At 36.8% G+C, this 27902-nt stretch overlaps 2 protein-coding genes across 3 annotated transcripts; one reads left to right on the forward strand and one right to left on the reverse strand.

The window, feature by feature from the left end:
* The first annotated feature begins 1186 nt into the window (after positions 1–1186).
* On the forward strand, positions 1187–27862 carry TFB1M (transcription factor B1, mitochondrial). 2 transcript variants are annotated; one of them, XM_054280322.1, is made up of 8 exons: positions 1187–1231; positions 1877–2034; positions 3475–3626; positions 7162–7270; positions 9014–9165; positions 13325–13444; positions 24247–24374; positions 27056–27862. In XM_054280322.1, the coding sequence occupies exons 2-8, from the start codon at positions 1902–1904 to the stop codon at positions 27315–27317; spliced, it is 1056 nt and encodes a 351-aa protein (XP_054136297.1). In that variant the 5' UTR covers positions 1187–1231; positions 1877–1901; the 3' UTR covers positions 27318–27862. The 2 variants fall into 2 exon arrangements, with proteins under 2 accessions (XP_054136297.1, XP_054136299.1); XM_054280324.1 differs by lacking the exon at positions 1187–1231 and adding an exon at positions 1397–1422.
* Positions 17391–21007, reverse strand: CLDN20 (claudin 20). The gene is made up of 2 exons (XM_054280325.1): positions 20260–21007; positions 17391–18266 (listed from the first exon to the last, which is right to left on the reverse strand). The coding sequence occupies exon 2, from the start codon at positions 18185–18187 to the stop codon at positions 17528–17530; it is 660 nt and encodes a 219-aa protein (XP_054136300.1). The 5' UTR covers positions 18188–18266; positions 20260–21007; the 3' UTR covers positions 17391–17527.
* Positions 27863–27902: the final 40 nt, after the last annotated feature.

Here is a 27902-nt window from a genome sequence, read left to right on the forward strand (position 1 = left end):
TTATCAATTTCTTGTAAAGCCCTTTTGGAACTGAGCTACTACCATAGGGCTAGTAGCAAATATAATTTGGAATCCTACATTTTCACCAACAGGTGGAGCTTACATTTTATATTCAATTTATAATGACTTTAAATTCAAATAATATATATTAAAAATTATACTTTATGCCTCACAGACTCGAAACTTTAGTATTTCAGATAAGACTAGGAGCATGAGCGTTTATGCCAATATTCCACTGCATGCAAATAAACCCTAGGCCAGGTCCTCTTCTTACTGACACCAGTTGCAAAGTTCCCTATATTTTTAATGACTGAGTAATTAGACCCATTTTCACTTGTTTGTAAATGTGGTTCCTTCTATTATATTCTTTCTCCTATCAACACCACCTTTTCCCAGTTCTTCATACACACATTGTCTATCTCACACACATAGATTTCAAATGTAATAAACTTTATTGATCTCAAAACTGAGCCCACAGCTGTAAAGAGAAATTGATGCAAATATTGTGTTTCAGCCTTCTTTGATTTATTTCTTCACAGGACAACACTAATATACACTACAGCATCTGCTGTTATTACTTAACGGGAGTAGGCCATTGGTGGTAGAAGCCATGCCTAATGTAGAAAACTATTTAGAATTACTCCCATTATTTCTCCTGAGTGAGAACTTATGTTTTGCAACTCCTTTAACGTCCTTATTTCTTTGCATCTACCTAGTAATATCCTTTATTACCTCTGGCTTTTTAATAAAGTCTTGCTTACAGCAAATATCTTCTTAACATTGTTGGACTCATAATAATGTGGAACACTAAAGGCAAAATTGAAAAAAAGCCTTAAAATAAAATAGTTATTTAGAAGTGCTGTGGAGAAGAGAACTTCCTTAATCCACCGCGACAGCAGATATTGCAGAAATGCTCCGCCAAAATGGCTTTTGGTGGAACCAGTGTATCTCAGGACGAACAAAACAAGAAAACGCCTGAAAAATACATCCCTAGATATAAATACACCTGCAAATATATGTAAGCACACGCACTTACATAATGTAATTACGCATACGAACACTATTATTAAAAACGCTTCTCCATTGCGAATTCCCTACTCCCCCGCAGCGCCGAGCCCCGCCCTCAGCTTCCACCGCGCACGCGCAAGCAGGAGGCGCGCACGCGCAAGCAGGAGGCGCGCACGCGCAAGCAGGAGGCGCGCAGGGCCTCGCCCCGCCCGCGCACAGCCAGGTAAGGCCATGTAAGCCAGGGACAGCCGCATGCGCAGCGCCGCGGCCCTTTCTCTTCCGGGTTGGCGCCCGCTGCGCCCCGTGAGGAGCGGCGGCGCTGCCGGGACACCGCTCCGAGCGACCCTTTCCGCAGCGGGGGAGAGAGAAAGCCCGTGCGGCGGTGGCGGGGCGCTCCCGGTCCGGCCCAGCCTGGTGCGTGCAGCGGCAGCACGCGCGGCCCCGCCCTAGCCGCGCTGACGGCGTGTGCGCCTGCGCAGTGGGGCGGCGCCGCCAGGAGCAGGCGCGGGCGGCGGGCGGCGGGCAGAGCTGTTGCGGCCTTTCTTAGGGATACGTGAATTAAACACGTTCTGTGTTTACATGGTGCTGTCGGGTCATTCTGCTTACTGACGCTTCTCTAAAGTAATGAAAGATTGGCATCTGGTTTTACCCGAGGTTTTGGCAGGTCTGCAAAAGAGGACTTGCCCAAATACCCCGAATTCGTGCCTAGCATAAACAGTGCGCCCAGAAGTCAAAGTAGTGATGTTTGGAGTTTAGTCCTCCCATAGTGGTTTGTAAATCACGCCTTGGTTTGTAAGCTTAGTAGTGTTTTTAATATTAATTTTAGTTCGTTGTTTGTCACAGAATAATATTTTTGGTGTCTCCCTAGGAGGAAGGAATGAGAGTTTTGTGTTATGGCTGCTCCAGGAAAGGTAGCAGCTTTCCGTCTGCCTCCCCTGCCAACTATTGGAGAGATTATTAAACTCTTTCGCCTTAAAGCACTGAAACAGCTTTCCCAGAACTTTCTACTGGATTTGCGATTGACAGGTTACATATTTTATTTTAATATTTTTAGTTAACATTTATTATATATCACAGTTTCTGTCAGAATCCAGAGTACAGCTAAGGACATGATGTTTGCTTAACAGCATTTGTCAGAGTAATGGCAGCTCAATGGTAAACCTGTATAATAAAGACCTCTTCTAAAACTGTATTCCTAAATTAAATATGGGTTATTGACTGAAATGCAAAAAATCGAAACTGAAGTGGTACTTGTATCATTTGGGTACTATTTTGGTTTATAAGTTTGACTTAAAAATCAGCATTGTTTTCAGATTATTCTGTATCATAGAAAGTATGTTACACGTTGAGCACTTTAGAGTTTGCTATGTGCTGTAGATAGGAGAGTTATTTGTCTCAGTTTATCAGATGTGTAGCTTTTTTGAACCAGTTGCATTGTTCTGAGCAATTTAATTTTTTTTCAGCTTTGTGTCAGCGGTGGGTGACAAAGCTGGCACTGTTCTGTCAGTCAGGGGGGGTGTCTTCACTGGCACAGTGGTGGCTAGATTTTGCATTTAGAAATGCAGTGCAGTTTCATGTAGCTAATAATTTGATTTTGTTTGATAATTTAGACTGATAAAAATTCAGAACATGAAACTCAGTCCCACCTCCTGAGCAACCAGACTCCTACCCCGGAATAAAAATGACTGCATGCCGTTAGTAAAACTTTACAAGCAGACAGGTCTTTGGATATTTTTTAACATAAGAGATCATGGAGTGAGCAGCATAATTTCTGTCAGTATCTTCTCTCCATGCTTCCCAAGGATCCCTTTGTTTCATTAACTAAATTTTATAACCATTAATCTGTCTTCTTTATATATATATCTATCTATAATATTTCCTAATGTTGTATCATTTCACTTACATGTGGGTATTCCCTCCTCACCTTTCAACTGCCCTGTTTTCTGTAGCTACTAGTTGCCTGTGTTCCAGCTCTTCATTTAGTCCAGTTTCTCCCTCATAAAATTTCTCTGTACATAATGCAATCTTCAAAGAGCTTTATTGTATGTTTCTTACTTCTTAAATTGCCTTGAAATAGAGGTGCTGTAGTGAAATTCCTTTATAAGGACAAGTAGTGAGACTTTATGATGTTGGACACAAGCGCTTGCTTGCAGCACAATGGTATTGCTAGTGTACAGATGAGTGATGTTCTCTTTTTATTTGATTCTTTAAAGAGCACAACAAATACTAAAGACAAAAAACTAAAAATAGCTTTTTTTAAATAGCTCAGTATATCTTGCAGTATGGAACAAATCTGAATTCTGTGCAGTCTGGCGGGTGCGTGATGATTTAGCTGGGATGTGTCACTGTTTATGTCTGTTCTGAGATAAGCATGCTTGTGCTTGTGTAACAGTAAACAATGAGGTTATCTTGGTGAACTGAATCTCCTGCAAAATAAAGGCTTAGTATGTTCTTTGTGTCTTGCAGACAAGATAGTGAAACAGGCTGGTGAGCTGAAGAATGCCCATGTTTGCGAGGTGGGCCCTGGGCCAGGAGGAATTACCAGATCCATTCTCAGTGCTGGTGTTGAACAACTCCTTTTAATTGAAAAAGATGCTCGATTTATTCCAGGATTGCAGGTACCAACTGGAGAATAATTTGTGTACATGTAACCACAGCATTAAATAAGAACATTCTGAGAACTTAGAGAGAATCCAGGTGTTTTGTTGGAATCTCAGCACTGAAAATAGGTTTGGTTCTGTGGCAGAAACCAGAGCTATAATTTGCTTGCAGATACACAGTATAGCAATTCATTTGTTCCTGCTTTCTCATAGGCCCTTTAGGACCTTATCCTGCAACTGAGTTACTGCCAAGGCTTGTTGGTTTTGTGGGGTTTTTTTCAGGCTGAGACATTTCAGGTGCATTTCATCATGCTAGTGAAATCATAATTTGAAGGCTGAATGTAATGTCCTTATGTGGGGTCTTATATTTCATTTTAATCCTAATTATGCTTTATAAAATTATGCTTTATAAAATTGAGAAGGCTCCAGTTAATACAGTCACTGTGAGTTAACATCCAGGTAGAGAAGAATAAATCAAGCATCTATTTTACATTTTCAAAAAAACACTCTTAAGCTTTTCTTTCTTTCTTTTAAAGTTGGTATAAGTTCACAAGCCATTGTGCCATTTTCAAACACTCACTATTTGTGTTGCTGGATCTTTATGGAATTTGGCTGTATAAATCCAGCAAGAAAAATAGAATCCAAAAATTTTAAAATCTGTTTTCTTATGTCTCTACAATCTCAAAGCAATTCAAAGGGCTTTTCTTAAATTGCACTGTGTCTTTTTCAGTAAATCAGCAGTGAAAATAAATAAGTAGTTCACTTGAGGACTGCTACTGTCTCTTTATATGATAAAAATAATGTAAGGTATGAATGAAACTGCTCATGCCCTGAAACTTGAATGTTCATGTAATTATGTCTTTGTGGGGTTAGCCATTAATAACATGTAATATGCCATATTCATCCTATGAAATTTGAAACCAAGTTTTTACTTGAGTGGGGGCAATCAATAGTTTTGTTTTAGATTTTGAGTACTGGTTTGGGACTGGAGAGAATTTGAGGTTAAATGACACTTGTTTTACTTAAGACAGCTTTTTAAGTACTTGGATTTTTTTTTTCTGATCTTCCAAAATGCGTCCTCTGCGACAGTTTTATCTGAATAAAAGTATACTTCTTGGCATCTAAAATGAGCTTTTGGTATATAATTATCTTTACTGTTCAAGTGACATAATGTTAGTCATTATTTTTAATTGCCAGTCTCCTCAGAGTAGAAGTGAATGTCTGAATGAGGTTATTGAACATAGAGGTGGTATAACTCAGTAACAGCGGATGTGAATGAGTAAGAAATGTGTTGCAGCCATTAGTGCTCAATTTGGTATTGCTTTTTTTCCATACAAATAAGATACATAGCAGTGAATCTTGCTTTTCTAATAATATAGGTTGTAATAATTTTTCTGGTTTCCCAAACAAACTATCAAAACTCATGCTCATAAAATGGTTGAGATTTGAATGAGGGGAAATGTCAGAGATGAAAATAACAACAGGAGACTATTACTTTAAAATGTCTCTTAGATACTTTTAAAATCACTGGTGAAAAGCATACAGCATTTTTCATTAACTGTTTTCCAAGCTGTGGTCTCTCACAAAACTGAAGGGGGGATATTCTTTACTGCAGAACTCAAATACAGTGAAGAACATATGTGTACTGAGTTAAAGTTTACACCAGCTGAACATCTGTCAGTTCTGTCTCAGTCTTAAAGAATCCCAACCTCTCTATGCCATATGCCCTAATAGTTTTTAGGCTGGAAAGATTGATAGAGAAAGGGAGCAAGAGAATATATTGAATATTAAATTATTCCAAGAACACCATTTCATGTTTTGAACCATGCCCCTTATGTTCCTTTGTGCCCTTTTGTGTGTGAAGAATGAGAGTTTGTGTATGATGGAACACTCTTGGTTGGTGTCCTTGATGCACAGCAGCTCCTGGAGCTGCACTCATTTTCCCTTCAAATAAAAAAAGCCTCACTGGGTTTCCAAGTCTTTATTTCAAATTAGAAATATAAGACAATGATTTTCTGGTCACAAATTAAATGCAATTCTCAGTTATATAAAGTGTGTTACTCAGCAGCCCCTAAACTCAATCTTGATAAGAAAACTGTTATTAGCAAATGACACTATTTTCTAACTTTATTAATCTTACATTATCTTTCAGTACAATCCTGCTAGAGCATTTATGACAACTTCAAAGAAAGGTTTGACAAACCATGGCAGATTAGTGAATTTGTATGTCATATAATTGCTAGTGTAATGCTGAAAAGTCCATTAAGTGGTTTGGAGTTGAGATTAGTTTTATTTTTTCTGTTTGGAAATAATTGCACTTAAAACATGTAGGAATACTTAGGTTTTTTGTTAAGCTTTTATTACTGTACATAAAACTTAGCTTTTTTGATAATTAAAAACCCTAAACTTTTACTCAAAAAATTTCATGACAACATTATGTGAACAGTAGGAGAAAGCAGTATTTTCCTTTGGCTCAGAGAATTGTGAAAGCTCTTTGTGTTTCTGAGCATATAAACATAATTCAGATTGAAAATGGGACTAACAATGATGAGCAGTTTATTTTGGCTGTTAGGCCACTGGCTGTTTGGCAGTTAACTATTTATAAATTTGGATTTCTGTGAAAAGCAAAGTTGTTCTTAAAGCCATTTCTCATTATTGTCTTATAGGATCGATAAATATCTCCAAATGTCATCTTGGAAAAAGTCTCCACTGCTTTTTAATTGTGCTGTTTGTGCATAGTTTCATAGGGTAAGAGAAAAGATTAGTACAACATTAGTAAAGCTTAACTAATTTTGATTATGGGAACTGACACCAGAAATGAAAGAATTGGTCGTCAGACTACAGCCAGCGCTGAGTTTGCATATCAGCTTTATTAAATACTAGATAAGTTGTGCAGGTGGGCTGCAGAAGCTGACAATGGAGATGATTTTGTAATGTCTAGGAAGATAGAAGTTGTTGAAATCTTCCCTCCTGCTAGATACTCATTCCATCGTTTGATTCCTTGTTTTTTAATGGTACAAGTGTTGACTACTACAGGGAATATTAAGAGAATCTCTTCCACATTTTTCATGTTAAAGGAAAAATTAGTATTTCTGCAGCCTTGTGTCACATATGGCTGAAATTGGATAGTAATTCCTAAAGCTGTCGGGGAAACAGAATAAACAACACGAGCCCTTGTTTTCATAGGTAATTGATCTAAAAACCTTTCAAAACCTCTTGCTTACATTATTACTTAAATCAGGTGAGGTCCTGCTAGTGGCCTGGGACTTTTTAATTGTTGTTGTTGAAGAGACTCTTAGCAGTGTTTGCAAGTTTGAATTCTCTATCAAGAATTTTACATCTGTGAATAGTTAAGTGTTTCCAGAATCACACATTAATCCTTATCTAGTGTTTGCTTTTTGAAATTAAATGCTTACTAATATGCTCTCAGTTTTACCTCCTACTGTGCTTTGTTGTATATTGAAGATAAATATATAGCTGTGGTTTGATTCCTGCAGTGGCTGAAACTGGAAATCAGTTTGGTTAACACTCACTGCTTGCTTGTTTACAACAGATATTATCTGAAGCAGCTCCAGGAAAAGTGCGCATTGTTCATGGAGATATCCTGACCTATAAGATGGAGAAGGCTTTTCCAAAGCACTTAAAAAAGAGCTGGGAGGATGGTTAGTATTTGCATTTGGTTTACTTCAGTTTTTAGAGCTTCTGAGTTTGTCTTAAGTAGTGATAAAGCTGAAGTTTACTCAGTGCCAGTGTTACTCTCTTCTGGTACATGTTGAAGATAAAGAGACAACTGTTTGGTTTTTTTCCCCCTAGAGAAAGCAGAGAACTTTCTTCCTTTTCTAATACAAAACAGTGAAATTTGTGTGACATTGACCTTAGTTTAAACTGAGGAGCTTTGCAGTTATTAACCTTAGAGTGTCTTGACTGTACCGGAATGACTTCTGGAAAGCATAAAAGGAGATCAAATGCAGCACTTCCTGGCTTCTTCCTGTTTTTGAAGAAGTCAGAAATCACCACTGCTGCTGTTCCACTGAAGAAATTTCTGTAACTTGCTTTGAAACTTTTGGAAAACTTACCTTCAAAAATTTAGTTTTCTCATTGCTTTGGTTTCAGCTGGATATTTTGTCAAAAGTAGCATCTCATCAGGATTGTGGTATTTTTGCTTTTTTTTAAACCTGAGGTTGCATTAAGGCATTATTTCACTTCCATTTCAAAACATGTAATACTATTAGATAAATCAGATATAACCTCCCAGTCCCCTTTTCCAAATTTATTAATATGAGGTAAAGTCATTCTTTGCAATGCCTGAAGAACAGTTAAGTGCTTTCTGATTTAGGACATAAAAGACCATGGCACATCATGTTCACCTAGAAAATTATATGTTGTATTTGTCTCATTGCAAAAGGTAAGTGCTTCACAGAACAAACTATGATAAAATGTACATGTGAGAGTGTAGAGTAGTTTTAAAAATTTACCTTTCTTGAACCTAGAGTCACTATTAGGTTTTGAGCTGACCAATTAGAGGCAAGATACATTTCTTCTGTATTATTTCCATATGAAAATCTCAAAAGATGATGGGTTTCAAAAGCTACCGTCTCTGATAAATGTGTAATACCACCGATAGATTAGAAATATCACAGCCTAAAAAGTGCTGATAAGTAAAGTGTTCCAGAAAAACAGCTTGAATTTGATATTGTCATCTCTTATTCATGTTATTAAACATTGTCATATCTAAGAAACAGCACACTGGCTTTTGGGTTTTGCCCACTTCTGTTGCACTCCTGCTTAGACATAAGGGTCCCTGCTGCTGAAATCCCTGTGTTGTGTTGTACAGCACACACAGATACTGACATGATGCATGAGTGAAAAACAGATACCCCTTCTTGTTGCTAAGTCTTGTACTTTAACATCTTTTGATTTCAGGGGGCTCTATACAGAAAGAGAGCTCTTGTCCAGTGTAAGTTAGGTGGTTGTTTTGAGGCTTGTTAGGACTCAGAAAAATGCCTCTGGGAGGATGTGTTGGGCAGAAATATGAGTATGGCTATTTACTCTGTTCCTAATAGTCATAGTTTGAAGTGACAGGAATCATGGTTTTGCCATTCTAGAGTAGCTCAGAATTTACTCATCAGCTGAAAATCATCTGAAAGCTACTGATTTATTCAAATGTAAATGAGAACCAGACCTAACCACTTTTATCCAAGTAAATACTGAGGAGAGTAGTACAGTTTTGTCAGTGTAAGATGAGTATAAATGGACAGGCATCATTTTGGTGTGGCATAATAAAAAATTGTTTCCATATTTTAAGTCTAGGTTGATAGGCATGTATCTTTCTTGTGTTTTATTTCTTGGCAAAATCTTACCCAAAACATTTTCACAGCTGTTTTTCTTCTGTCAAATGTCAACAGAACCACCAGATATACATATCATTGGGAATCTGCCCTTCAGTGTTTCAACTCCTCTCATCATCAAGTGGCTTGAGAATGTTTCAAAAAGGGATGGACCTTTTATTTACGGCAGGACACAGATGACACTGACTTTCCAAAAGGAAGTTGGGGAGGTAAAATTTTGGCAGTTTTTCCGTTTTGCATATTGTTAATACAAGCCCTGTCTTAGTTGACTTTGAAAAGAGAGGAAAAGGTTAGTTCAGTTTTTAGTTTATGTGGTTATAAATTTTGAATTTTGATGTGTTAATTATCTACTCTGATCCTTTCACAAGAATGTAATTTATTTTTTTTATGTCTTATACAGGGTTATATTTCATTAAGGTACTCTTTCTCTTCTTTTTGTAGTCTGATTTCTTTAAAATGAATAGATTGCACAGCACTCTTCTGTTTTCAAATATGTTGATTCTCTCACAGTCATTTGTGCAGCATGTCATCAATCTGCTTTTTCTTACCTTTCATCCATTTCAAGAAATACACTTATATTTTTCTTTGTCCTCTTTATAAAGATAATTTTTAAGAAACACCTTCCTTAAAATAAGGAAAAATGGAAGGTTAACATTATTTCCACTTGTGATTAAGCACTTGAAACGCAGGGGGTGTTTGTCAGGACCATGGAAATTGGCATTGGCTTTCTTGAATGAGACTTGATATCAGAATTATTAATGTATTCTACCATTCTTGTGTGTGTAAAAAGTTCTTAATTGACTTCTATCACCACAAGTCCAAGAGCAAATTGATATTTTGCTTTGTATTAGTAGTTTCTCAAGGAAGGCCAGACTGATCTGCAGTGTAGCAGTGTTAATGTCATGTCAGTTGATACTAGGTTGGCTTACTCCATAGTGCTTTCTGACTTAACAGTTTATTTCTATTGACATTGCATGAAACATGTAAAACATACAGAATGGAAAGCTTTTTTGCTTTGCAGTTATGGAAGCAGTCACTTGCACTTAGAGTGAAAAAAGGAGTTGCACATCAGCCTGAAAACTGAATTTCCATCTTATTACCCCACTGTTTGTAACTGTGGGTTACAAACTGTGTTTTGTCTGTGCAGCCTCAGTGTGTATATTGTTTTAATTTTAATCCTTCAAAGAAAAAAATCAAATAGGAAATTTTGTTTTTCTCTGTGAAAATTAGTAACAATTATATATGTGAGTGGGATGTCTGCTGACATTTTTTGGGTCAAAGAAAGCCATATTGTGCCATCATTGCCCTAGCTTTGCAATCAAGATTTAAGAAGTATTTCCAGTAGGTGGCTCTAGAGAACACTAGGGACAAACATTTGCTATGAAATAAACCAGTTTTCTTAATTCAGTTGTGGGCTCATTTGGTTTCAGGCATTACAGAATCCAGGTCTGTTTCCCAGAAGGACTTCATGTCAGGTGAGATTAGGCCTTGTTGCAAAATAAGGGTGATGGACTGTGATGTAAAATGCAGGGTGATGATAGGTAAGATGCATAGTAATTCACCTGATACTGGGTTAGAGCACTCTGTCCTTTACATTGCTGTACCCAGCTGCATGTGCCAATGGTGACATGCAGATTACAATTCTTTTGCACCCAGTAGAGCTCAGTTAGGTGCAAAATACCATGCACACTTAAGCTCTTGTACTTAAAACACTGAGGAGTTAGAAACGCTGGGAAATGGAGTATGTTGTTCAAGGTCATGCAGTGAAACGGTGTTAATTGTTGAGTTTACATTCTGAGAGCTCTTGATTCTTGTTCAACACAGGTCTTCCTCAAAGACAGAATTGTTCATGGTTTTTGGTTTGCATTTCCATTATTGGTTTGATACCATGAAAAGAAATTGTTTTAAAGATATGATTTTATTTTATGATTAGGAGAAAGAGCAGTAATTAGGTTCTGTGTCTTTTCTCCTGACTCTCTGGAGTTGCTTAAGGTAACCACTAAATTGGTGTGTACAGGCATAGTCAGTATCAGGAAAGAGAGAACAGTGTAATGCAGATCATAGTGAGTTGCTACTGGTATTTTGTGTATCTCTGGATTTATAGTCTTGATAGGGGAATTTGGTTTCCTCCCTGGATATTTCTAAGCTAAGAGCCTGAATATCAAACAAAGTCTGTGTATATGTCATAAGCTCAGCGAAAGCATGAGATCATGGAATGGAGTGATGTGCTTTATAATTAGTTAGGATAACTTGATGTTAACAGTAGGAAAGTGAAGCAATGTACTCTTATTTATTGTCAGACTTTGTTTTGCCAGTTTAATAGAGAAGTAGATACCTTTGCCTTTCTTGCTGGTTATATATTCTTGCTTTCCTGTTTCCTTGTAGCACAGCAATGTTGGTGTGAGCTATGTCACTAGACACCTACAACTGCAGCCCACTGTGTTCTGATATGATATAAATAAATTGATTAAAGCTGATGAGAGCCAGCAGTTATTTTATATGCTGAATCTGAGGGCTGTTAATGAGGATAAGGCCAAATACCCACATCAGTAAAAATAGCACTTTGGAGTGTCAAGCAGATATTTTTTTTTACTTTGTAGTTTTTCTAAAGTTTCTAAAATTGCTACTCATTTTGTGGCTAAGAACTTTTGCTTTGTCCCAAACTCTTCAGTGCTTCATCTCAAATCTGTCACCCTAGGCCAGGTTCTTCCAGCCCACTTACTCTAAAATTGATCCTCTAACAGGGCCTGTTGCTATAGAACAAGGAGTAATGGTCTTAAACCTAAAGTAGGGAGATTTAGATATAAGGAAGGAATTTTTTACAGTGAGGTGGTGAAACGCTACAGCAGTCTGCCAAGAGATGGGGTAGATGCCCTGTCCCTGGAAACCTTGAAGGTCAGGCAGGTCAGGTCTCTGAGCAAGCTGACCTAGCTGTGCATGTCCCTGCCCGTGTCTGGGAGTTTGTGTGGCTGATCCATGCGTGGGTGCTGTACACAAGTGTGCTCCTGCTGCTGTGGTTGAAGTGGTTTAAGATGTTACTATCCAGATGTTGAGTTATCCCTTCTGTAAATGAGAAGCAGGAGCTTACTGCCTGAGGCTTGCTAGTTGGTTTCTGGGAGAAGTAAAGATAGGTTTGTGTGAATTGGCGCTGGAAGTATTGCTACAAGTGTTGCCATTAGCTCAGTTTCATTTCCACTGCAGAGGTTAAGGAAGTGCGTGTCAGGTTGCATTGTTGGACTTTGCAGTCTGGGTTTTTTTTAGAGAATAATAATTTCCTCTGACACAACAATGAAGGTAGCTTTACATGCTGGCATAGGCAAAAAGAATCTCTGACCATTCTTTCCAAAAAGTCATTGAAAAGTATTTTATTTGCTCCATGCTGAACTGTCTTTAGGAAGAGTTGTTTGAAAAAATGTGAAACTTTGGCAACTGCTTTAACTTTTAGTTGCGGGCATAAATTGAATAAGCATGGCAGCATTTTATGAGTAGGTTTTCATATGGAGCTGCATGCTGTACAAATACTACCAGATATGCAAATTGGGGTTCAGTTTTTATTTTTTTATTGAGGTGGTGGTAAATAAGAACATGAATCATCAGGATTCTGTTTTTGCATGTGTTAGTGAAATGACTTCTGTAATTTGAGAGTTGTTTTACAAGTTGCTTTATATGTTTCAATTACGTTTGTGCAAGCAAAACACGATAAAATGTGTTTCTTGCCAGGTCACAAGAGCATAGGAAACCTCTGTCCAGGCTACTATTTTGTAAAAAAAATCATGGGAAAATCAGAGGATACTTAAATTGAATTTTAAGACTTAATGCTCTCACTGTTAGGCATTCTAAATTTATATAAAGTAGACCCAGCTTCCTTGCAAATATTGTAAGAGTAGACCAGTAAATGATGAAGAACTTTTGGTTTCTATCCGATCTTGAGTTTATGGAGCTTTGTTTCATCTTGAAGAGGAAAAAGAGTAGTAGTATTTTATACAGAAACAGTGGAAGGAAAGGATTGTGAGAGTACTGTCAGCTGGTGTTAGGTTTGTTTTGAATCCTGCAGTCAGAATAGTTTTCTCTTGTATCCATACAAAATTCTTTTGACATTCATTTAGATCTGCAGAATTTCTAGGAGCTCCTTTTCACGTGCATTTGATTGCAGGACTGAAGTTGTAAATCAGCGTGGTATCTTAGTGAAATGCTGCTATATTGGAGAAAAAAATTTTATATTAACTAGGCATATGATTTGATACAAGTTTTTAATGATTAATTAGTGGCTTTTTCTTAAATTTGATTATACTGAAAATCAAGCTTTAATACAACTGGTCACTTGGCCAGTTCAGTAACACTGATGTACATGTTTTGATTTTCTCCTAGAGACTCACAGCTAATCCAGGAAGTAACCAACGCAGCAGACTGTCCATCATGGCTCAGCATCTCTGCACGGTGGAAAACTGTTTCACAATTCCAGGTCAAGCCTTTGTTCCAAAGCCAGAGGTAGGTTTTCCTGTATTTATTTCTGGTTTTTGTTAATATGTCAGTCAAGCAATGCATTTTATTTTCACTAAGGAACATTGCTGGCTGCTATATTTGAACATCTCCGTATTATGAAGTAGAGTGATGTAAAATTCCTGTAAATGAAGCATGCTTATTCTGAGAAAGTGCTTTTTTTTTTTGTTCCTCAGAATTTGGCTTTGACCTTCAAACCTATCTGCAAGGTCAGCATACTTCTTTGGGTGTTCTGGAGAGGGAGATTAGGATTTAATGTCAGGATAGTCTGCTAGGATTGGAGTATTTTTCAAAAGGCTACTATTTTACCATATGCATTTATAAACAGTTTGGGAATTGTGCCTTAAGAATTTGATGGGTCTTTTGAAAGAGCGTGATAAGAAAAGCTTTTCTTTTGTCAACTTTGTCAAACATCTCTAATTTTACCATGTCTATAATCTTAAAGTTTCATCCCAGTCATCTTCAGCATATTTTATTCCCTCCTATTTGCTACAGCACTTTGTCAGCTGTATCCCACTGATTGTTTAAAAAAGTAACAATCTTTTCTCCCTCTTATGTATTCTTGAGTGAGTAAAGAACAATCTTTTTGTTGTCCTCTTATCTACTGCCACTGGTTTTTATTAATAGCCATTATGAGTACAGGAATCAAAAATTAAGAAATAATTCAGTATTTTGGACAATAAGCTTGTTTTGGTTTGGTTTGGATTTTTTGGTAAAAATTTGTGCCTGACTTTAAGTAATTTCTGTGTCCCTGAATGCATGTGGAAACCATAGGCTCATAGAAGTATTTGAGTTGGAAGGAAGGTCATTTAGTACCATTCCCATGCAATGAGCAGGAATATCTTCAACTACATTAGATTGCTTAGAGCTCTGTCCAATGTGACCTTGAATTTTTCCAGGGATGGGACATCCACCATCTCTCTGGGCAACATGTCCGTATTTTACCAGCCTCATTGTGAAAAGCTTCTTCCTTATTTCTAATTTAAATCAACCCTCTGGGAGTTTAAAACCATTACTACTTGTCCTATCAAACTGTTGCTCTGTTTCAGAAGTGAACTTGCAGCTTCTGAAAGTTCCTCTTAAATTGGTTGGCTCAGCTCTTCAATACATCTCTCTTCCTCTTTATCAGTCTCTCTCTCTTGGTCCTTTTTACTTTTCTGGCATATCTCGTGAGAACCTTTGGAAGGTTATTTTCTCATTTATCACAATGAATTTTAAGGCCTCTATCTGGGTATAATTCTGTTAAAATTCTTAAAATTCTGTTAGTATTTTTTGAGCAAGTAACTGTTCAAACATGTTAAATTACAGAAATTCATTGTGAAAGAAAATGACCATGCTTAAGAAATCTTATTTTTTGCTTTGAGGTTTTGGCTTAGGTTTTTTTTCCCCTGTTTCCTAGCTGAATGGAAAATAATTTCAGGATGCCCTCTCACTGTCAAACATGTGAAATACTTTTAAGTAAGGCTAAAATTCCAGTTTTATGGTGGGGATTTTTCAGTGGTGGGTACAACTTGAGTAGTAATAAAGCTAATCTAGTGAAGTCTTGTGCAGACTGTGTCCCAAAATTGGGAAGCTGTAACTGATATTTCCATTTTCCTGTACTGAAAATGCTGTACAGTTGACCAAGAGAGGTAACACTCAGAGTTATGACAAATATCTTAGTATAAACACAGAGTCAGTTGGTGCTCTGTTGAATGAAAAAAGCAGTACAACTAAAGGCAGGCATGTTTTTATTTAATGTATTTTTTGAGTTAAAACAAATATTGCTTATATTGCAAAAGCAGAAAGTAGAATTCTTTCAGACAGGACTGGCACCTGTTTTCACTATTATTTTGTTTCCTTCACACACCTGTTGTGGACTGATCCTGTGTTTTGTCCTTGTTTTTTTAGCTGTAGACTGACATGGTTTTAAATGTTACTTTTTCTCATAGAATCTGTTTTATTGGAAAGCACTTGCAGCATAGTGTGAATGAAATGGCTCTGTCCTTGATTTTTGTTTCATAGCTGTATGAAGTACAGCTACTTTATGTAAAGTTTCAGGAAGAAAAATTTGCAGTATGTGTAACCAATAAACTTGTTGTGGTTCTCATGGTATGCCATTATTACCTTTTTCTTATACGCTCCTGTAAAAATGCCTTATGATTATCATTTTTTGCAAATAGATTTAACTCACTTACATGGTAGTGATCACAGCTCAGTGTCATGTCAAACCCCTTTCTAAAGGTGGAGATGCTTGTTTATGAGAAGGAGTGGTTTATCTCATTTGCTCAATGCATGAATATTATTTCAACATTTCTATGAGTGTTGAGACATAAAAGATTCTTGGTTAATGGAGTGGTGCTGCACAACATTGTGTCTAGGAAAAAAAGAAATTGGCTTTTTGTTATAATGAAGTCTCTGTGATACCTAATAACTGCTAATAGTTGCATTAGAAATAGGACAAATCAAGCTCCTTGATTAAAACATAGGAAACTCAAAGTAGGTAGAATAGAACAGTAGAATAAAAACAAGATATAATGCCATTCTGTGTGTGAAAAATGAAGACTTTCTATGAATAAAGACTACTTACATATTAAGTCGATAAAACAGTCCACTTTACCAAATGCTGTAATAAAACATCTTTTTCCAACATACTAAATATTTCATGTTTAGGCTCCTTCACGTTCTTTTAGCAAATTTCAGACTAGTACTGTGGGAAATGGAAGTTGTGTATAAATACTCAGAATAAATAGCAGCTGATTTTGAGAGACTCATCCAGAATTGTATTCCTGAATTTAAAGGCCTGTATCATACCTGTATTCATTCTTGATTTAGTTCTCACTTAGGGAAGTATTTAGGTAGAACATACTTTACCGATGACCAATACAAAACAAAATCTGTGTGGTGAAAGAAAAGGTTAAAGGATTTAAGGTAATTATTCAAAATAAGGCAGTTAAAAAAATAAAGAAGCTGTCTCTTTTATCACTGTTGTATATTTTACAGTACATTTTACAGTAATAGAATACCTGGGAGTGGGCCTGGAACAGATCCTACAGGAATAATTAAAATGACTTAAAATGTTCTTTCAGAAGCTCAGAAATGTAGAAGGCAATAAGTGATTACTGTGTTATTCGAGCTGTTAATAACTGCCTTTAGCAAGTGTAAGCCAGAATATTTACAGGTGGTTCCTGAACACAGATAGTTTGGTTTCTATCCTGCTCATTGCAGTTTGCAGGTGTTTTCACAGTTATGGTTACATTTCTCTTGTTGTATTGCTCCTCATCTCTAACATTCACTGTGTAGTGATAGATTAGTAGCAGTTGGTGACTATCCAGCATACTTTCCTATAACAACAATAAATGAAACCCACAGCAGGTGGCAGTTCGGGGCAGGAGAGCTGGATTTGGCAAGAGCTGAATGGTACTGCTGATCCTTCAGCCTGATATGCAGAGCATACAGTGCAGCTAAAGTTTGGAGCCTTGAGCTTTTGTTGTGGATTTGTTTTGGTTGGTTGATTTTTTTGTATTTTTTATTTTTTTAACAAAATCTAGTTACCAAGGCAATTTAGAATTGAAAATGAAAGGCAGATGTGTCCGCTTTTTTAAAACCTTTGAATTGCTCTTCTTGAACAAATAGTTTCTGGGTTTTTTTCCTTGCATCATAAATAAAATCAAGATAAAACTGTAGAATACACTATAAAATGTCTTATGTTATTGAAAGTCTGATTGACTAAACAGAAAGCAGTTTTTAATCATCTTTGCTGTAACAAGATATTGATGTATAAATTGTACAGTCAATTATGTTTTTAAAATAGTTCCTTGTTCTTCAATAAGTGTGACTTGTGAAGTCAGAAAGAAGGGTTTGAAAATCAACAAAATAAAGTACTCTTGTAGCAGACAAGTATCTTTTACTACTCTTTCCTTTTTGTGGATGCCCCTATAAATGAAATACCTTGCATAAGCATAACTGCAACCCAGATACAAGAAAGATTAAGTGCTATGTTACACATTTGTTGAAATAACCAAACTACACTTAACACACAAAAAACCCCCTCAAATGAATAGAAATACTTCGATGGATAGAAACAGCTATTTATACATAGTCCTTCAGGCTGTAACCTGCATTGCTCTCCTGCTCTGTGGATGGGAAATGGTGCTGCTTTGGAGGGTAAATCCATGCTTCTTGCTGCCTTTTAAAACAGGAAGAGCAGAAGATCACACCTGCGATAAGCAGAAACCCTGCTGAGATGAATCCAGTATAAACTGCTCCTCCGGGTTCATGTTTACTACTCTCTGGAATGGTCTGGTCCAGGAAATTTGAAATAATTTCTCTCGTGTACCAGCATGTTGGTACTAATCCAAAGATTCCTGCAAGAATGAAGCAGATTCCTCCAGCAAAACAAGCGTTATTTTTGCTGTCGGTGTCCCCTCCCAGCCTTGTGCATTTCATTCCGACCGTAGTGATGCAGATCCCAAAGGCTGATAGGATACACGACAGTACCATGGTGCTCCGTGCAGCCTGGATGTAGACGGGGAGGGAGAGAATGGAGTATTTCAGGGTGCAGCTGAACATCCCAGTGCTGTACCATGTGCAGTCCATCCAAAGCCCTTGCATCTGTGTGATAGCTGTTATGATGTTTGAGCCAACGTCTGCGTTTACCTTCCAGTTTGGTAGCAAGGTGGCTGCGATATCTCCAAAAACGCCAAACAAAGCCAGAATGAAAGCAAAGAACTGCAGGCTTGCTGATGCCATGATGGTTCTGTCACCTTTTGTCTGCCTTTTCTCTCGTGGGAATGAGTAACTGGGAGCTTCGTAGCCAAGCTGTGGCCGCCTGTGCAACAGGGAGGAAAGGGGGGGAGGAGAAGTTCGAGGGGGAAAGGAAAAGAAATCAGCAAACAAAAAAAGCTTGCATTTAAAATTAGAGCTATCTGAATGAATATCTGAATATGACCCTGCAGCAGCTGAGCTGCTGTACACAAGGTACTTGAACAGAGATGATGGCAAATGGACAGTGCTTTAGAATTGCTTGTAAAAAGGAGCTGCTGCCCTTTCATACATGATTGCAAGCCATCAAGCAAAACTTATTTTACTGCGGTTGGTTTTGGTAATAGCATACAAATTGCAGGCTTACTAGACAGATACACGTAAATGGAACACTAGAAACTTGCAGATTAGAAGCCATTGTGGTAGGAAAACACACTGGTAGAAAAGGTACTGTACTCTTCAGGTACCTTGTTTAAGTGTGTTGATAGCTGCAGTCAGCTTCTGTTGACTTTTTTATAATAATAGGCGCTGTTGTACTAGTTCTTACCTTTACTTAAAGGTAACCCCTTATTTCTTTTTTAAATATTACTTGTTAATCTTTTTAATAAGTGTTACAAATATCTTGGCTTTTGAGGAGAATAAAATGGAATTTAGTTTTTGCATTTTTACAATTAGTCTCATGACTTTTTTAAATCAATATTTTATTCTTTTTATTTAAACTTACAAGTTGGTTTTTTTTCAGTTATTTCCATTTCTTGACTTAGAGAAGCAGTATTTAGGAAGTCATAAGAGTGAATGTGATCTGCTTCTAAAATGTTTTTATATTAGTATGAAACAGCTCATTTGTGGAAGTGCCTTTTTTTGAATCAGTCACCTGTCTGAAATAATTTGCAAATCTGCCATGAAGTGGTAGTTTTAAAAAATTCATTGAAAAAGCTCCTTGCTATTCTTTTATACAGTGTCCAATTTCATTTGACAGATGAGAACATTTTGGGCAGAATGATAACTGTGCAGCTGGGAAGACAGAACTGTTGCTGTCACCTCAGCTGGACTGTTGGGGTTGCAGATGCAGAACAGTGGATTGAACCCTCTGAGAGGAGGATTAGAAGGTGGTACCCTGCTTTGCCTTTTGTGTGGGGCTGTATAGTTGGCAGGTTTTGTCTTTTAACAGTGGTAGACAAAGGGCAGGCTTCTGTCTTAGAAAGCATGATCCAGACTTTTTATCTAAATATGTACCATGATATTAAAATTGGTCTGCAGCATTAGAACTTTTTTGAAAAGCTATAAGGGATAAAATTAAAATAAGAGGAATACAAAATATCTGTAGCATTGTACTCTTGTTTCAGTTCCTTATACATAAGACAACAAGATTTTGATCAGTATGTATTCTATCAGTCTTAAATGGCATTTCTGAACCAGTTAATATATTTATCCTTTATAACACTGTTATCCTCTATTATAATATATAGTATAATTCTCTGTATTCTCTCTATATACATGATTTATATATTTATACTCTAATCTTTTTATATTGTATTTATTTCAGATAATTGTTCAAGGCTGTGCTAACTGTATCCAGCATATATATATTAAATATGCTTAAATTTAAGGTGCAAATATTAACAGCTATTAATTGTTAAAACCTTGTTTCAGAGACCTGCCTATTTCCAAATCCCTTCAGTTTGTTCAGGCTGGGAAGAGCTGTTCTGGCAAATACATATAATTTGCTGTACAGGCCCATGGGAAATATGGCTTAACTTCCTTTTACAGCAGGAACTGACAGGTCTGGGTAGCTCAAAACCCATTCAAAAACTCATTCATATTCTCATTCATGTTCTCAAAAAGATAATTAGTGCTCTGAATCAGCCTTTTTCATTGCTTCCTTTTTTAAAATCAGTATATAAAAACACGCAAGCATAAACACAAAACACTGTGAATGGTAGCCATACATTACATTTAATGGGGTGAACCAAGTTAAAGGCATGATAAATTCAAGTATAAGCACTACAGTTGTAATTAAACATACAGTTATGTTTCATATCTGTTTGTGTAGGACTTACTGCTGGTCGTGAGGTCTGAGATGTTTTCTTCACTGTAGATATCCTGGTAAATGTAGTTTCTCTTGAATGCAGCTATCCCTTCTCATATAAAACTGCATTGGCATGTATTAACAAAATTTCTTGGAATGTTGTTTTTTTTCTGTTCTCCACAGCAAGTGCATTACTGCTGTTTGCTCCCTCTCTTAGTTCCATCTACCCGAGAATAAAGGAGTACTTTGTTTAATGAGTGTTGTTTGAAAAACAGTCAGTGAGGGAAAGCAAAGAGATTATGGAATAAAACAGACGGCGGCCCTTAGTCCTAAATACATAATGATACCCAGGCTCTGTGGTGGAAAGTGTGAGCAGTGATTAAATGGAGTAAAATCTTATGAATCCAGAAACTGTAGACTTGCAGACTGGAGGGAGAATCATTTAAGTTGCACTGAGAGCCAGAGAGTTTTCTTGTTTGTCAGTTGTTGTTCTTTTCATCACAGATAATCTTATTAAGAGTTTAAATTTCCTAGAAAAGAACTGTGCAATTTATTTTAATTTGTAATGGAACAGCAGGACACTTCTATTCAACTGCAGGCTTTGCTTGTCTGTTCCTGATAGCTTTAGCCTTCCATAGGTTATCCTCTAACTTGTTACCTTTGTATAAGGCTGTATAAAAGAATAAGGGAATAAAGCTGCTGGTAAGGCTTCCATGGTAGATGCAGCACATCAGAGAAGTGGCCTCAACAAGTTGGTGTGAGAAATCAAGAAGATTGGAGAAAGGTCTTGCTCATTGCAGCAGTGATATACTCACAGGTTCTGTACCTGACTTTGGGTGTCTTGTGATTCTGTTTGTGAGCCTGGTGTGAATGGAGTTACTGCAGAGCTCTTCTGGCACAGAAATAATTTCTATTAGTGTAGCAGCATAGTTGCTTTCTAATGGAAGTGAGCCAAAAGTAAACTCTCATCAGAACAAAATTGCACTATGAGTTGCACATATCTGGTGTTAGACCTAACATTTGTTTGTAGTAGACAGATAAAATAGTACTGAATACTTGGATTGTGAAAGTGCTGGCTTAGAACTTTCTCAGTAGGATCTCAAGCAGTCTGTTTTAATGAAATTGTAATATATTCTGGTTTGGTTTTAGTTCCCTATGAGCAAATTACATCCTGAGGAAAGGTTATGTGGGTTTGCTTTTAATACAGCCCTGTTGCAGGGTACGTGTATTGCCCATTATGAGACCTTTGTTGTCAACAATTAGTAAAAATTGTCTCATTTAAGCTTATTCTGATTTAGTGTGTTGATTTCATTAGCAAGGCAGCAGACTTGTGTGAATTAAATTGTACTCTGTTATGTGTTCCTCCTACCCTACCAGAACATAAACCTTCATTGTACAGTTATACTAAAACAGTCAGGGGTGAATAATTGCTGTACTAGTGACAATTTGGGATGTATCAGTTGAATGATTTTGCTATTCATTATTTTGTAAGACTTGAGTGTTATTTTGTAAATATTTCTAAAATACTTGGTTGGGTGAAAAGTGTTACTAGTAAAATTATCAAATCAACATGTGTATTTTAAGTGCTCTTATGTACTCTATTGGCTTTCATAATTCTACTCTCTATTTGATGCATATTAAAAGGTATGGGGAAAATAGCATGTGTGATTTTAAAGGAGTGGCCATTTACAAATGAAAAGCTTTCCCCTGTATCTGTTGCTATAGTAACCAAGCAGCTTTCCTGGGGTCCAAAGAAAACAATGTCTATAATGGAACTGAGAAGTGCTGTGTTTTGTTTCAGAAGCAGAAATTATTGCCTACTGGCCTTGAGATTGCAAATTGAGCTGTTTGGCTCTGAAGCTGTACACTGTATCTAGATTATGTGCTTTTTTCCTTCAGAAATTTTTGTTCAAGATGTGTCTCTAACTCCCAAAGAGCCCTCATTTCTCACTTGTGAGCATTTCTGCAGAATTGGGGTGACTAGGTGATGCTATATGGTTGTTTTCTTACCCTTCATTTTGTGGGGGTAATATTGTTATATTTCCTGGCCAAAATGTAGGTAAACATATGCACGTGCCCTTAGTATTTCTGTTCAAGGAGCTGATTGGACATGTGAACTATGTATTTGCTCTGTTCAAAAAGATTAAGTTTTCTTCTACTCAATGTGAACACAGGTTTTTTTTTCTATATCCCTGTGATCTTCCTGGTAGGAGCAACCCATGGCAAAGGCAGATGCTCTGACACTTGAAAAATTAAAATCTGCTTTGGGAAATAATTTATGTTTGCTTCACTGCAGATTCCATATGTCAAGTGATTTTGTCGCCTGATTTTTAAATAAGTTCTTGTGCTTCACATTTCAGTGATTTTAAGTATTTTTTCTGGTGTGTTTTTAACTCTAGCTTTCAGAAAAGGTGGACAACTAAAGAAAAATACTCCAGTAATATATACTTGGGATCAGCAGTGCTAGCACTGGAAACTTGCTGTGGGTTTTTTCTTCATCAGTGCCATTAATTGGTATTTTCTTTCCTTTCTCTAGCCAGTATTTTTGCTTGGCTTTGTAAGTTCTGTCTACATGAAAAACCGATATTGTTTGGATTTTACAATTCCTTTGAAATTTGTGTTGTAGAAGCATTTGTACTGGATAGATGTACTTAACAGCTGAGCTGTTCCCACAGAAAGAACAAAATGGATGGATGGCACCTTTGTGTAAGATTATGTCACATCAGAGGTTGCTATGAGCAGTTTTGGTTGAAGCAGTAGGAGGAACACTTTGTTTTTTGAAGTACTCTTGTGCTCTGGGTTGTCTCGAACAATTGGTACACTGAGACTGTGGTTCAAGCAGCAGCTGTTCTTTGGTCTGATTGTGCCTCTCTTTTCTGTCAGAACTAGCACATGTGATGATAAATTCATGTTCTGTGAGTGCCAGTATTGACTGTCAGATCTTTTTAAAAATTCAGTGATTGCCCATCATTTTAGCAGACTTTTTAATAAGAGACTAAGTATTTTTTAAAATCTGGCACTTAAAAATTTGTACAGTACTTGTACACATTTTAAAAATTTTCATTGTGCTCCTACACAGAAATTTTTCCTTTTTATTGTTAATATCTAGTTTGGAAGATGATCTGCATTATTCATTGTTGTGCAGAACTGGAGTTTTATTCCAGCTCCTAATTTTTAGTACAGAAGTCTGAATTCAGAAAGTTTCTATGTAATACAGTGCCTCTATAATTGCTTGACATACACAGATATATACACATAGACATATAAAAAACATAAAAGTGTGTACATATTATTTCATTCTGTTCTCAGACACAGGGCAAGTGACTACTCAGTGAACCAGTCTGATCTGAGAACTACAAAAGAATATATACAAGCTTATCTTCGTGGAACTGTTCAAACATAATTTTGGATGAACTGTGATACACAGTGTAAATACAGAGTTGTGTGGTCACTTAAACTGAGTGCACTTATTTCTACCTACCATTCCTTTAAATAGACTAGCAATCCTAATACATTAAAAAGCAATTCCTTAGCTTACATTTTAGAAAAGCCCTGGAGCAACAGAAAACATATAGGGAATGAGTTTGATTTCTAATTATAATACCAATTTTCTCCAGCTGCCCTTCAGCCTATATATCAAATATTATCTAATTTGTGTATTATGTCAGAATTATCTTGTGGAAGGATCTGAAGACAGAAGTGCTAATTACTTTACAGATTACGTGAAAGTTGCTCTAAATGGACAAAGTGCCATGGGGGTAAAAAGTCCTAAGTACTGATGGCATGTGAACTAATTGGAAATATGCTGATAACTAAGACTAAAATTCTGTAGGGTCTTGAAAGCTAAGGCAAATCTTTCTATTCCATACCATGCCATTAGTCACTGCATGGCTGGCTTATCTGCTGCAAGAATTCCTTCTTATATTCTGCCTGTTTGCCGATGTCTAGCCAGGTAACTTAGAAGTAATGTGTCTCAGAGGAAGATGTCTACTCGAATTTTTCTTTCTTTTCCATATAGGTGGATGTGGCTGTGGTGCATTTCACTCCATTGGTGCAACCAAAGATCCAGCAGCCATTTGAGCTAGTAGAAAAGGTGGTTCAAAGTGTTTTTCAGTTTAGAAGAAAATATTGCTTCCGTGGAATTGAGTAAGTATTTTTAATGAAAAATTCTCAGGTAATGTTTTTGTAAATGCGCCAGCTACTAAATCAGCTATGCATTTGATTTTATTCTTCCAATTTTAAATTTGTCATCATAGTTCATCAGATCTTTCTATTTCAGAATGTTGATTTCTGGACACAAAAGTATGAGACTAATATCTAAAGTATGTAATAATTACTTGTGCATTTTTGTTGGTGCAGTTGAAGTTGTTAAAAATCCCTAGGATAAAGTGGTCATCTTTTCAATAGTTTGTCTGTCTCAGAAATGAAAAATCCCAGCCCAACCACAAAAACTACAGAATGATTGAGTTAAAAAATGAAAGTATCAAAATCCAGAACCAAAGATAGCAGTGTGAGGAGAACATCATCTGTAGGAAATTTTACTTATTTGGGGATAGTGTCAAAAGGTCAAATTTTTGTTTCTGTGCTTGCCCTTTTATGGAGTTCTTACTGGCTTTTTAAAAATCTCAGTATCTTTATTAGGTTATTAGAATTTATTAGGTTCTCTGATGTGAGAAACCTGCAGGTTTTTTGCCAAGGATCCTGTTTAAACTCCAACACTGCCATGTGTCTGACTTACTGTGGTCAACCCCCAGTATTCAGCACTGTAGAACGTGTGACAGAGATGCTGTTATGACTAGAGGCATCTCATGCAGCCTGGGCTCCCTGAAGGCTGCTGGGCATAGTTTTGGCCCTGATGCAGTCTAGAATAGGGATGGCTACTACTGTACTTCAAGCCTTCTATGTCACTGTTTTAAAGGTGAACAAAACATTTTGCATCTAGTTTTGGGCTGTTGGGTTCTCTTTCCTTGAAGCTGTAGATGCCATTGATATGTGGGGTGCAGACATTGGATCTAAAATGAGTACAGATTTCTTTGTGTTAAAGTTTGCGTATGCATTTCAAAGTGTTTAGAAAATGAGGTGTCCAAACTCTAGACTGGTTTGGTTTTGACTTACAGGGTGGTGGTGGTTTTCTTTCTTTCTTTTTTTTCTTTTTTTTTCTACTGTGAAGGAATGGTCTCTCTTGACAATGTAAGCAAAAGGCACATGCAGTCAGCATATCTGTGTCGTGTACAATATTGTTACCAAAGTTTTCAAAAAACCCTCCTAGCTTCTGTGTAATCTCAAATTGCTAATAACTGCTTTACATTCTTTTGAGGCAAGGAGGGGGAAACTGAACTTTTGGACATCACGTATTCCCCTAGCAGCTTATCATACCTTAGCCCTAGTGTGCAGCTAAAAAACACAATCCTCTTATTCTTTAGCTGACCTGAAAAAAATAGCAAATTCTGGTGTATAAAAAAGCTCTTAAGTTCATTATAAGGCTCTCTATCACACAGACTATATACACAAAAGACAATAGAATCACTTCCTATTTGTGGATGGATTCTGGGCCTTGAGATGTGAAATAAAAGAGTGAATATGAAGTCCATATTGTAGTTTGAGTTCTGATTCACAGCATTTATATGATGGTTCATAGTGTGTAAAAAAAGACTAGGTAGACTTTGCTCCAGGTATGTTTTTTAACTACAGAAGCAAAGGAAAGAGAGATATTGAAATAACCCATTGCTGACCTAGATGCTGCACTAATGGGAACATTTTGACAAAGGCCTGAAGTAACATATACTACAAACAGGTTTCCCAGAAGTTTCATTTTTCACTTATGATTTTAAACCCCTTCTTAACTTCGTGTTCTATGTACCTGCCAGGAACAAACTATCATTTCTTCTACAGAGCCTTTTGAGTAGTTTATCCAGCCAACCTGCCAAACACATCTGGGTGGGGGGGGGGGTGGAAGGCAATGTGTTATTGTATTAGACGCACAATATTTTTTAGGTATTATGTATATAACACAGATGGAACTTGACAATTAAAAAATGCCCATGAATCATGTGCAGCTTTTTTTGCATTTCTGGCTTGTTTTAGACTGAGAAGTACTGGCAATAAGAGCAGATCCTTTCAATTCAATAGTTCGCACTGTGTAGTATGTATTTTGTTGGGTAAAGTTAACAATCACTTACCTAGTATACTTCATTCAAATTTGGGGAACCTCTGAGAGAAAGGTGATAATGCATCTAGCCCTAGAGTAAATGTACTGATATGCCTATTTGTGAACAATGACAAAGCTGTAAACAAAATCAAGGACTCCTGCCACATTCTCCCACATTCTAAATATTAAAAAGTGAATGACAATTAAATGCTCCTTTCCTCTTTCTTGGCTTTTTTTTCTGGTATTAGAATTGGGGTATTAATGGCAAGTGATAACTGTCTTTTCTATTGGAATGAAACAGTCTGAAAAAAGTCATATTTGTTTGAATCTGATCTGTATTGTGCAGTTTAATCTGTTGTTGCTTTCTAAATATGAGGCTAATTCTAAGAAGGCTCTGTGCTTGTATCCATACCCAAAGCTCTAGTTAATGTTAACAAACATGAACATACATACATGTGTTTAGTCTATAATGCATGTATGTGCTTTTCTATGGTGTCATAAGCAGAAAAAGGACCTTTATATGTTTCCATTGCTCAGATTGTGAGATGTGTTAAGGGTGCCAGAGCTAAAATAGTGACATAATTAATGTAGGTTTATTATTAAATTCCACTTTACTCTTAAGGGAAATGTAATTGTCTGTCTGAATTGCTGAAATTTTTCTTCACCCCATATCTTTTAGGACCTTGTTTCCTGAAAATGGGCGCTTGAAAAGAACAGAACAGCTGATGATGACAGCAGATGTTGATCCAACTCTGCGTCCTTTTCAGCTCTCTATGTCACAGTTTAGAAACTTGTGTAATGTATACAGGAAAATGTGTGATGAAGACCCAAGCCTTTTTGTGTTCAACTACAGAGAAGAACTACGGCAAAAGAAGAAGACAAGAAGTTTACTTGGAAGTACTGGTCAACCTGAACAGACTGAAGAGGAAAATCAGCTGTAACAGCACAAGTCTGATTTTTTTTTTATTAGTTTTAGCTCCTTGATCTACAGGTGTTGACTCAGTAAAAGAAAGTCTAGATGGTCCTACATCTAGGCAGATATGAAAGACCTACTTTTGAGAAAGTGGTAGAGAGAGAGGGCATCTCTCTGTTCCAATCAGCAGCAGACAAAAGGGAAAAGGCAATCCAGGTTCTTTTTACTTCAGGGGAGTGGCTAGAACACATACGAAGAAACAAGGTACGTTGTGAGAAAGGTAATTAATTTGCAATACTTCTGATGTAATTGAATTTTGTATGAATGAAAGTGCTTTACTGATATTGAAGAAAAATACTTTTCAGACACCAAGATGGTGTTTGGGTTTTTGTGCTTTTTTATCCTGGAACATCCTCCTGTGCAGAGTAATTTAAAAAACAGAAGCCAAGACTCTTATAAATACACTCAAGTGACTGGCTTATGGGAGGATAAAGTGCACCAATTGCCTCAAGGTCTGCTAATACTCTTCTCATTTATGCAGAAGCAAAGAATTTGGGATTTAAAACTCCAACTACAGAAAAGCAGCACAATAAAAAGTAGAAAACATGGCTAA

Source organism: Melozone crissalis, unplaced genomic scaffold (assembly GCF_028551555.1).
Source record: "Melozone crissalis strain CALT ecotype California unplaced genomic scaffold, PUWL_Pcris_2 ptg000027l_1, whole genome shotgun sequence".
In the NCBI taxonomy this organism is placed as follows: Eukaryota; Metazoa; Chordata; class Aves; order Passeriformes; family Passerellidae; genus Melozone; species Melozone crissalis.